We start from the raw sequence: 10,999 nt of genomic DNA, 5'->3' as shown, positions 1-10,999 counted from the left end.
TCTTATATAAAATTCTTCTGTAACAATGTAAGTTTCATTAATCCTCCTAAACTATATTCGGATTTTCATGAATCTTCCTGAAGTTTGTTCGGGAAATTTTCTAGAATGTTTTGATTCATAGAAATATAGTTAGATTGTAGAAATAAATGGAAAAAAATACAAAAAACCGCTTATCATTGTTTGCCCTTGAAAATATTTGAAGCTTAGTTTGACATTAAAAACAATTGAAGACTGTCAAAAATTTGCCAAACATTTCTATTCACTTATAGGCTAAGGCAATATTAAAATATAATAATTCATGATTATGAATAAGGAAAATGTAATGTCTACATTATTAATAATAAAAAATTATTTAGAAGTTTCATTGTGTCAAAAATTCATATGTTTATCATTGGGTACGGAATATTTACTCAATGGAGCGCTTTCGGTCTGAATTTTTTTTACTGTTTTTCCATTTCGTTTGGAATTTTGGAACTAGGTTCATCTTACTCTTCAGAAGTGAAAACAATTTAGACTCCTTTACCACTTCTCGGGTGGATGACATTTCTTTTTCAAAATAGTGTTGGGTATCGATAAAAGAACTAATTATAAAAGAAAATGTTTAATAATGTTTTTCAGAAAAGCAAATACTTTTCAAGTTACTCGCTACTAAAATTTGTTTCTTTTTTGCGTTTTTCATCATTTTTTGCTAAATCTTTAAAAATATACATTTTAACGAAAATCATGTAATGAACAAAATTAATCAATTAAAATCTTAATAATCGCTATATTATAGTGTTTTAGGAACATTATTAGGCTAGATATGAAAAGGGGTTTTTAGTGCTCAAAATAAGCGTGTAAAATGAGTAGACTATCATGCAAATAAAGACGCATATAATATTTTTTCATTTAAATCAAATAGTTTTTCAGTGCCATTTTCACCAAATTTCAAAATAATCGTATTCCATCTAGAACTAACTTGGTTTAAGAGATCTTGATGGATTCTAGAAAATACCACAACTTTAGTACAAACGATTTTCAAAAAACTCATGATTTCATGAAAAAAAACATTAAAAAATACATCCAATTTCTCATTATAATATCTCTGAAAAAATACGTATAAAAAGTATATATATATGAAAATTCGTGGTATTTTTCTGACGAATTATTGTTGTTTATTATTTTTCCATTACACAAATATTGATAGAGGTATTAATTAAGGAGTGCGTGCCTGTCCAATCAGAGGTCTTTCGAGCCCTTTAACCCTTCGCCGTTTCACAATAAGAGAAGTTACTGTAAAATTTATGATAGAGAAAGTTGTAACTCATTTAATCACCTTTAAAATAGTGTATTACAAGTTCTGATAAAATCAGAATTAAAAGAGTAATAATCCAATTAATGCGGTGGATGGTGACGGAGTGCAAATTGATTTCACTTCTGAACTTAAGTTAAGGATTAGCCTATTTCAAAAATATCAAGTAAATTGGAGCACAGTATAAAAATTTACAGAGCAATAATTTTGTTGATCGTAAGTTGAATAGAGCACATGTGAACAAGATTTAACAAATTAATTCACTTCAAATATAAACTTAAGCAATAATGTATATTGATTTATTGGAGAAAAAAATGTAATTTAGATATTAAAATTACTAAAAGCTAGTTAAAATATGGTACGAAATTATAAAAATTATAGGCAACATTATTGAAGCAATTATTTTTTGGTAGAAAAATAAAAGGTGATATTGCTTCTTTATATTAATTCTTTCTGAATTTGTTGTACTTTTTAAAAGATTTTAATTTTCAACACGTGTATCTTATGCTATGACCATAAATCACAAAGGCAGACGATCATTTTTAGTGTGATAAATTTGGAAAATCAATGTTTTAGCCGTGAATAAACAAAAAATCATTCATTTAAACATCCACATCTACATGTATGTCTGAAAAATATGTAATCCTTAAATTCAATAAAATAAATTGAGCTATTGGAAATAAATTTGTTCTATAAATCGCAGTGTATAATTTTTAATATATAATTTTATTGAACATATTTTAATATTTGTTAAAGGGATAATGAAGTGTTAACTGTGAGAATTGAGAATAATCATTTTATTTGAAACAGTACTACATTTAACATCACTCACATATTGGTGTAAATAGTAACTCGAAGAAAATAATGACACAGGTCAACAAAGAAAATGGTGCAAACGATTTTAATACTGTTTTTAAGTATATTTGGGGCGCTGATTTCAAAAATGACATTGGTTTTTTCTATGAGCTTTAGTTTTGAAGATACAATATATATGATAAATTTTACGATATTAGGTGCGCAACTAAGTTCTCGCTGTTTTTTTCGATGAAAATGTAACTTTATTATAAAAAAATGCATCAATTGAGTTCGATACAGTTCTCCAGTGATGGTTTCACTCGGTTTCAACAGCTCATAACAAATAACACCGACCTGGTCCCACCATATGTAGAGCCATAACCTTCGAAGTGAATATTCGGCCGAACCGAGATTTTCTCGTCTTTGGATTGCTGTAATGTATTTATTTTTTATCACCTGTCACGATGTGATGAAGAACCTCTTCTTTTCTCGCCGCTGGAGCAGTTGTTTACAGGCAAAAAAACGACGCTCGACGTCTCTTGGCTTCAACTCACAAGGAACCGAAGTTTCTTGCTTCTAAATCATCCCCGACGCATACTATAGCTTGGAAATGGTTTGATGGGTAACTCCTAATTCTAAAGCAAGATCTTCTTGAGTTTGGCACGAATCCTCTTCGAACAAGGCCTTCAATTTAGCGTTTTTGAAGGTTTTGGCCTTCCTTCACGAGGGTGGTCGTCAACATCAAAATCACCATTTTTGAAGCGACAAAACCCCTCAAGGCATGTTGTTTCGCTCAGAGCAACATTTCCGTAGCTCTCGATGCACTTTGCTGCCGTTTTTTTTTAATGGAAGACGAAAATCAACACTCTCCGCAAATGACGATTGTTTGGCATAAAATTGGACATATTCACTTAACCAGAAGTATATAATGCAAAACGAAATCAATTAGGTGTCGCAGCAGTTAGTTTACTTACTCTAAGCTTGCTTCAAGACGTTTTGGATTTGTCAAAATCGACCAACCCTTACTGATAAAGCCATATACTGACAAACAGCGAGAACTTAGTTGCGCACCTAATATAAGGAACGAAAGTACAAAATAGTAATACAATTCAGAATGTTGTTTCAATGAGATATGCCTACTTGTACATACAAACTTATAAGACCCATTCGGCCTTAGTTGGGAATTATTTGACACTGTGAAAAGTTCTTTTCCGTGACGACCTCGAATGGACCGGGTTTCGGCAACTTCTTCGTATCTCAAAAACTAGAGCTGATGCAAAAAAATGGTTTGCAGATTTGAAATCAGCGCAAAAAATACTATAAGAATCAGCTCTAACATTTGAGGCACCAAAAAAAAAACTTTTTTTTGTTGGCCTGTGTGATTATTTTTAACTGAACGGTATAAGTATTAGTATAGGATATTAAAAAAACGTTGAGGTGGGTACAGGACAACGTCTGTCGGGTCATCTAGTATATATATATGTATATATATATATATATATATATATATATATAATGGGGCTGGTACTGCCCTAAGGCAGGTCCATGAACTGAATTAAACTCCAATTCAATTTAAGGAAGAATAGTGTGAGAGTTTTTCCATTACCATTTCACAACACAGTGCCCGAAATTTATTAGTAGTTTATTTTTTTATTTTATCAATTATATAGATATGTACTGCAGTATATATGTATATAGTATACATGTATAACAAAATATATTATTTAGGTATTCGGTATTCGGCCATAAAGTAACCAAATAATCATTGCAAGCCTAGGCATAAAAATTGAATAAACATGCAATGTGTTAGTAATATAACAACAGTGGATAGTGATAACTTTGAAACAAACGAGTTTAGGCTCTCAAAGCCAAGTTACCAAATATTCAGTGTTTGGTCAGGGAAATGTGTTAAATATTTGGTCTTCAATAGTGCGCTACTGTTTATTTAATTTACTATTCGTTGCAAGCCTAATTTAAAGCCATAATTACTGTTTGCTCATACCTTATACTGTCGCCAATGACAGTAATCTTCTAATATGTCTAACATTCTTGTCATTTGACTGAATATTAATACTCTTGAATCTTGTTCTTGAAGCCGAGGTAAGAGTTTGTCAAGCAAACTCATTTTACCACAATTATAAACCAAGTGTTCATCTGTTGTATAAGGGGGCCCTGGTTCAGCTCCATCAAACAAATAAGGATGATTTGTACATTTTCGCAATTGCATCAAAATATTTTGTAAGCGCATTTTTTCAATTTTTCCAGCACCATTAACTAGAATAATATAAATGGTTTATAAAATCCTATAAAATTAGTATAAAAAAACATGTAATAGACTTTGTAAATTATATAAAAGACTGAGTTATCGTATCATCTAGTCATAATATCATAGTATATTATACTATACTTACAGTATAATGTGCAATTTAAAAATAGAAAAAATTAAAATGTACTGTTACTAGATGTATATAAAATATATTAATAATATTTATATAAACTATTTTTATAGGAAATTCAGAAGTGAAAAAGAAATCACCTATATCTATATCCTTCATTAACACCTTGGTATACAACTCTCTTTGCATTTTAGAAAGGCCAATATAGACTTTAAGTTCTTTTTTGGGCTTTAATCGCTTTTCTACCTCGCTTTTCAAACGTCGAAGTAAGAATGGTTTAAGTACAGCATGTAATCTCTCAATTAATTGATTATCACCCAAAAACTGATTTGTATCAAACCAGGAATCAAAATCATCTGAACTGTTAAATACATCAGGCAAGAGAAAATTTAATAATGCCCACAATTCATGAAGATTATTTTGCAAGTGTGGTGTTCCAGTTAATAGTAGTCTATTAGTTGTTTTAAATTCTCTAAGAATCTCAGACAACTTTGATTTTTCATTTTTAATTCTATGAGCCTCATCAATGACCATATAACGCCATGTGAATTTTTAAAAACTGATTTTTCTTTTATAACCATTTCATAAGAAGTTATGCACACATCCCATTCGCCAGGCATCATTACTTCTCGAATAAATGTGTTTCTTGTTTCCTGATCACCAATAAGGACCACAGCCCTGATTGACGGACACCATTTTTTAAATTCATTTGCCCAATTAGCAATTGTGGATTTAGGCACAATTACAATATGAGGACCTGAATTATTTCTATAGTGTTTCATATATCCAAGTAACGATATTGTTTGAAGAGTTTTTCCCAGACCCATTTCATCAGCAAGTATACCATTAATACCATTTTCATACAAAGATATCATCCAATTTAAGCCACGAATTTGATAGTCTCTAAGTTCACCATTTTTTATGTAATATGGAGAGCTTTCAAAGCGAGTTACTTGCTTCAGTTTAGCATTTGATTCTGCCAAAAGTTCTTCATCTTCTTCTTGCTCAGTTTTACGGTGGCGATGGCTGAATTGATTAAAAATATGTTGTTATTTTCATATATATATATATATATATATATATATATATATATATATATATATATATGTTATATGTATATCCATTATGTTCAAGTTTGTTCTGGAAACAAACTAATGTAAAACAATGTTTATGCTAACATACATTATAAAGCTAGCAAGCAACAAAATTAACTAACAATCTGATAATAGTACTTAAAAATATACTTTTAAATGTATTGTCATACTCAATATTTTTATCATCTTTCTTCTCAAGTGGTGTTTTTCGAGGTCTTCCAGCTTTTTTTTTGAGCGGACTTGAAGGATTTTTGGGTCCAGTATTTGTCATAAAATGAGAAAAAATCTCAGTTTGTTGTAGCAGATAGTCAAATCTTTTACCTCTATCATTCTCAATCTTATTTTCAAAATCGGTTTCTTTTCCTCTTGATGAAATTGTATCTGAAGAAGATTCATTCTAAAAAGAATGCAAGATTTAGTTATTTGCATAATTTATTGTTTACGCGTCTTTCAATATATACCGAAACTGAATTTTCAGCTGTGTCACAAGGATCCATTTGTTCTTCTGGCTTCGACATATTCGCAAATACCGTAAAACGAATTCTATAAAAATCTCTTCAGTATTTAAAATCTTGATGTTGGACTTGCGGATAACATGCCTAGATAGTAGCACATAAAGATTTGTGGAAAATACAATATACAAATTATTTAAGTATATTGTGATTCACAGTATTTAAAAAAAATAACAGAATTACTCCAGAACACTAAACTATTTTTTTTTACTTATGTTCTACGAAACAAAAGTGGATAAAAAAAAGACAATCCCGGTATCTTCTTGTCACCTCAGAATCGAAAACCGCGAAACCAAAATAGTGTTACCCGCTTGAAAATAACAACACTTAAAACATAGATAAGAAGTAAAGCTAAACCATAGATAAAAGAAGAGTACCCAATAGTTCTCAATTGTCAATCACTTACGATTGGCAGATAAATATTTTTTCGTAAAATTTGGTTGTATTGTCGCTATATCAATGAATGTTTTAAAAGATATTACATATGCCATATGAAACTTAACAAAATGTGATTCAAATAATAATAAGGATATTTTATCTTCCCTATGCTACCAATGTAATTGAACCATGAACACAGGCCAATCACAATCACGACAAAATTTTTTTTAATCCTATTTAATTTATATATTCCAGATGTCAATTACAATTCAAAATATTATTCTTGATGCCAAAAGGCTTGCAGGTAGATTGAAAACTAGAGAAGCTGCTGGAGATTCTTTGATAAAAATAACACAATCTTTGAGCAAACAAATTGACATAATAAAACAAGTTAGTAATGGTTATTTTTTGTTTGAAAACTATATATAAATTCATATAAATATTATTTTTACTGATTTGATATTTAACAAAATAAGTATATTTTATGCTAGAATAAGGCCTAAATCAAATGACGTGCCCTTACAATCATAATATATATATATATATATATATATATATATATATATAAATTTTGGGATTTATGCATTTTTACTTAAGCTCTTAGCTAATATTACAACAGCTATATATATATATATCTTATATATATGTATATATATATATATATATATATATATATATACATTTAGTACCCAGATGAATTGGAATTACTAAATGAAGTAGCACCTCAAAGACCACACACTGCTCTAATTGCTGGTATACAGCAAGAGAATCGATATATAAGAGAAATCCAACAAGAGAATCGAGAACTACGTGCTGCATTAGAAGACCATCAACATGCTTTGGAACATATCATGACTAAATATAGACAACACACTACTTATCAAATGAGAAAAACTAAAATTGATTTTTCTTTAGTACAAAATGAAGAGCAGGAACAGGTTTGTTGTGTAATTATCATTTTATTACTATGGAAAATTCTAATTATTGAAATATTTAATAGTTGTTTTAGTTTTACTTTTGAACATCCCTGCACTTTTGCTTTAATATTATATTGAGGCATTTTTCAAACTTTTCAAACATGCTTCTATATCCTGTCTTAAATTTTCGGTGTTTTTATTTTACATCATAGTATCTTTTAGTAACATGGTAATAATTATTGTCTTTAATTTTATTTATCATTTTACTAGTCGTTGGAAATAAAAGTTCATGATAGATTATTTATTAAAAGAAATTGCAAAAAATGGCATAAGACAAATTAATTCAATGTTACAAAGATCTGTGAAAATCACTTGTATATTTTATAAACCAATTAAAGTATAAATCTAATATAGTATTATTTATGCAGCTTATAAAACAGCAGGCTAATAAGATTCAAGAGATGGTGTATATTATGCAAAAGGCTGCTAATATTGATGAGGAAGCTTCGAATCAAGATCAAGAGCAACTTTGTCGTTTAACAACAGAAAATAAAGTATGTAAATAATTTCAACATATTCAAAAATATTTAATTACTCAAACCTTTATTATTATAGGGACTTAGAGAGTTGTTGAAGATTGCAAAAAGCTATGGATCTGATGGCGAAAATATATTGTCTATTACATGCAATGAAACAGAAGACAAAAACATACAAACTGATTCCGTGAATAACTCCACTGACTAATGTTGTAAAGTATTTAAAACAATAGATAATTTATAAATAACTTATAATTGATGTAATTGTATGATTAATTATTACTAAAGTTTGTTACATTTAGCATTTATGTTTTATTGAAATAATATTGTATTTAAAAATAATAAAAATAACAGTTTTTTTTATTTACTCTTAAGGTTTGATATGTATATACAGGAGCGGTCCAATGTATAACTTATTTATTAATATTTTTGACTATAGTATGTTGTACTAAAAATTTTTATTTTTACTGAAACAACTATTAAATATTTCAATCATTAGAATTTTACATAGTAATATAAAATGATAATTACACAACAAACCTGTTCCTGCTCTTCATTTTGTATTAAGAAAAATCAATATTTCAAAAATGTAAAATTTATGTATATATATATATATATATATATATATATAGCCGCTCATGCACACATCGATTAACTCCATAAAACAAAAAGTTGAGAAACGCGATGATTTAATGTATATTGTTCTTTAAAATTTCCCTGATAATATGAATTCAAATATAAATGTAGAAGCGTCGATGCACGGCCAGAACAGATACAGCGTTACTGAAACGATTTACATTATACAGAGTATGGAGTTAATCGAAATGGCTTCTGAAATAAATTACTTATTATTCAATGGCCAAAAAAAAATTGCCATTTAACGGTGCTAATCTTTATTATTCCGGAAAGTTATTATAAATACTAAAAGTTATGATTATACCAAGTTCTTTCCCACTAATATCTCAGTTTTTTTCAAAAAGTGGAGTTAGTCGATGTGTGCACTGAGCGACTCATATACATATATATACATATATAGCAATACAGGATAGAATAAATGTTAAGAAATTTTGATTTAAAGATCAAGTTGATCAAAACATACCAGTTAATTTCTGATTCAAGTCGAGGCTGTGCTACAAACTCTAAACTTTAGTATTTGTAATTCAGCCCTTATCCAAAGCTTCAATATTATTGAGTGTAATAAAATGCTAATACATGTGTGGGGTTAACATTATTTTCCAATTTGGCATTGTATAGATTTTGATAAAGGCTATAATTTATATTTGATGATGCCTTAAAGATTTTATATTTCTCATAGAATATTAGCAGTGAACTATTATTCTCTACAATTATAAAAAATGTGTATTATTATAATCACAAAACATATTTTTTCATAATTATTTTATTTTATTAAAAAGTAAACAACATTTACTGAAATTTTGCAGAAATCATAAATATATCACATCATACAGCTGAGGTAGTATACTGTTCAGGAAATTTAAATGAATGTTGTCCTTGTGCAAAAATACTAGGCAACAAGCCAGCATTGGGAATTAAGTTCCACGATAAAGTAAGAGTAACATTTTGGTGACCCCTTAAACAAAAGTACATTTTTATTGATGAAGTATAATATTAATTATTTTTAAATATAAATTAAATATGACTCACTTAAGTCCATTTCCATCATCCCAAAAATAATATTTAGTATTCATGTTTTTCATATCAAGAACAGCATTCTGTCCACGCTCAATAATTTTATCCCACAGTACAACCTGAACAAAAATTGTTATATAAAACTCAAAACTGTTTATTAAATATGGAAAATCACCATTTAATTTACCTGGTTCAGTTCATTATTTGGTGTAATATATTCAGCTGTTAAGTATAGAAACAATTGTTTAACATTCCAGTTAAATAAGTCAGTCAAATTTGTTTTTAAATCAAATGTAAGGAAACCCAAGTCATTTTTCTCTCTAGATGCACTATAGTCGGGCACGTTTTTTCTAAAATATATTATTGTACTATTAGTAATTACATTTCAGCGTAATTGTAAATTGCATTACAATTATCCTTACACGACAACTTTTACAGTATTCATATGTGCGGGTGTACGGTAATCAATAAAAACTGTAGAAGCAAAGCAACAAAACGTAAGAAACGCTAATACACTTAATGTATATGCTAAAATAGCATTTGCTCTTGTAAGCACAGTGTGCATATTTTATTGAATTCACTACGTCTAAAACAATTTTTTAAACTGTGTCGCTTTTGGAAAAGGACACGTCAAAGTAACAGTTCGGTTCGGTGAGGTTATACAAATTAGTATTAACTGTCACAGCCAAAGCATAAATCATCTAAATAAAATTTACTGTAGAGTGTTCACTCCGTCAATGTGTCATTTTAAATATGGTGCGTACATTTGTATTAGATGGCGCACAGAGAAATTTGAATAAATTTAATACACTACAATAATAAATGTAATACACTACACAATGTAATGCTGCGTCCCCACTGCACGAATCCGTGCGGCGAATCCTGTTCGCGACGCACGCATGCGTTGGCTCTTGTGCGCGACGCACACTGCGAGCAATTTGATACATTTGAAATTTTTAGGATTCCATAATATTTTTTTTCTTGATACAGTTCAATTATAAGAAGTGTAAAGAAGTATAACATCTTCTCTACGCATATTCATTTTCAAAATTGAGGATTCGATGAAATATCTTAATGCCTTCACTGTACAATTGAACTTATACCGTAGCACAGATCAACGTTTACGTACAAGTTCAAAGAAATAACGTATACGAATACAGAGGCAGGCTGACCAACAATTATCAGTTTTGAATAAAAATTATTACTTCTGTTCTAAATATAAATACTTGTCAGAAAAGACTTTGAGCAAAAATTCAGTCTGCATATTAATAAGATTTTAAATGATATTTAGCGTAATTGCAAATAATACAATATTACCATTTTTTTTTGAAACATTTAATTTATTTTGAATAATAATATATGATACGTCATATAAGTAGTAAGAGTATATATATATATATATATATATATATATATATATACATGATAAT

The 10,999-nt window shown here is 28.9% G+C and overlaps 3 protein-coding genes across 3 annotated transcripts in view; 1 reads left to right on the top strand and 2 right to left on the bottom strand.

Annotated features, from left to right (window-relative positions):
- LOC113369786 (chromatin-remodeling complex ATPase chain Iswi-like) overlaps window positions 1-6,219 on the bottom strand; it is an 85,771-nt gene extending 79,552 nt beyond the window's left edge. Inside the window, 5 exon segments of the mRNA XM_026610358.1 lie at window positions 4,089-4,360; window positions 4,623-5,036; window positions 5,039-5,508; window positions 5,747-5,973; window positions 6,038-6,219. Of these exon segments, the coding sequence (XP_026466143.1) occupies window positions 4,089-4,360; window positions 4,623-5,036; window positions 5,039-5,508; window positions 5,747-5,973; window positions 6,038-6,094 (1,440 nt within the window). The 5' untranslated portion in view covers window positions 6,095-6,219.
- A 407-nt stretch (window positions 6,220-6,626) lies between these two features.
- LOC113371208 (FGFR1 oncogene partner 2 homolog) lies at window positions 6,627-8,127 on the top strand. Its single transcript, XM_026611849.1, has 5 exons — window positions 6,627-6,644; window positions 6,722-6,856; window positions 7,153-7,404; window positions 7,812-7,937; window positions 7,999-8,127. The coding sequence occupies exons 2-5, from the start codon at window positions 6,722-6,724 to the stop codon at window positions 8,125-8,127; spliced, it is 642 nt and encodes a 213-aa protein (XP_026467634.1). The 5' UTR covers window positions 6,627-6,644.
- A 1,253-nt stretch (window positions 8,128-9,380) lies between these two features.
- LOC113369792 (signal peptidase complex subunit 3-like) lies at window positions 9,381-10,221 on the bottom strand. The gene is made up of 4 exons (XM_026610363.1): window positions 9,992-10,221; window positions 9,757-9,919; window positions 9,585-9,688; window positions 9,381-9,510 (listed from the first exon to the last, which is right to left on the bottom strand). The coding sequence occupies exons 1-4, from the start codon at window positions 10,132-10,134 to the stop codon at window positions 9,381-9,383; spliced, it is 540 nt and encodes a 179-aa protein (XP_026466148.1). The 5' UTR covers window positions 10,135-10,221.
- Between the last annotated feature and the right edge of the window lie 778 nt (window positions 10,222-10,999).

The sequence above is a fragment of the Ctenocephalides felis genome, unplaced genomic scaffold (assembly GCF_003426905.1).
Source record: "Ctenocephalides felis isolate EL2017-DRISC unplaced genomic scaffold, ASM342690v1 CF-g0.4_SCAFFOLD_01492, whole genome shotgun sequence".
NCBI lineage: Eukaryota > Metazoa > Arthropoda > Insecta > Siphonaptera > Pulicidae > Ctenocephalides > Ctenocephalides felis.
The sequence above is the reverse complement of the archived record's forward strand: the minus strand, read 5'-3'. Positions and strand labels throughout refer to the sequence as shown.

What these genes read in the sequence shown, in the direction of transcription:
- LOC113371208 (XM_026611849.1), top strand. Translation starts at nt 6,722, where the DNA reads ATGTCAATTACAATTCAAAATATTATTCTTGATGCCAAAAGGCTTGCA. An exon ending in AAATTGACATAATAAAACAA is followed by an intron (nt 6,857 to 7,152) that starts GTTAGTAATGGT and finishes ATATACATTTAG; the next exon opens with TACCCAGATGAATTGGAATT. An exon ending in AAAATGAAGAGCAGGAACAG is followed by an intron (nt 7,405 to 7,811) that starts GTTTGTTGTGTA and finishes TTATTTATGCAG; the next exon opens with CTTATAAAACAGCAGGCTAA.
- LOC113369792 (XM_026610363.1), bottom strand. Translation starts at nt 10,134, where the DNA reads ATGCACACTGTGCTTACAAGAGCAAATGCTATTTTAGCATATACATTA. An exon ending in AATACTGTAAAAGTTGTCGT is followed by an intron (nt 9,920 to 9,991) that starts GTAAGGATAATT and finishes AATATATTTTAG; the next exon opens with AAAAAACGTGCCCGACTATA. An exon ending in GATGATGGAAATGGACTTAA is followed by an intron (nt 9,511 to 9,584) that starts GTGAGTCATATT and finishes CTTTTGTTTAAG; the next exon opens with GGGTCACCAAAATGTTACTC.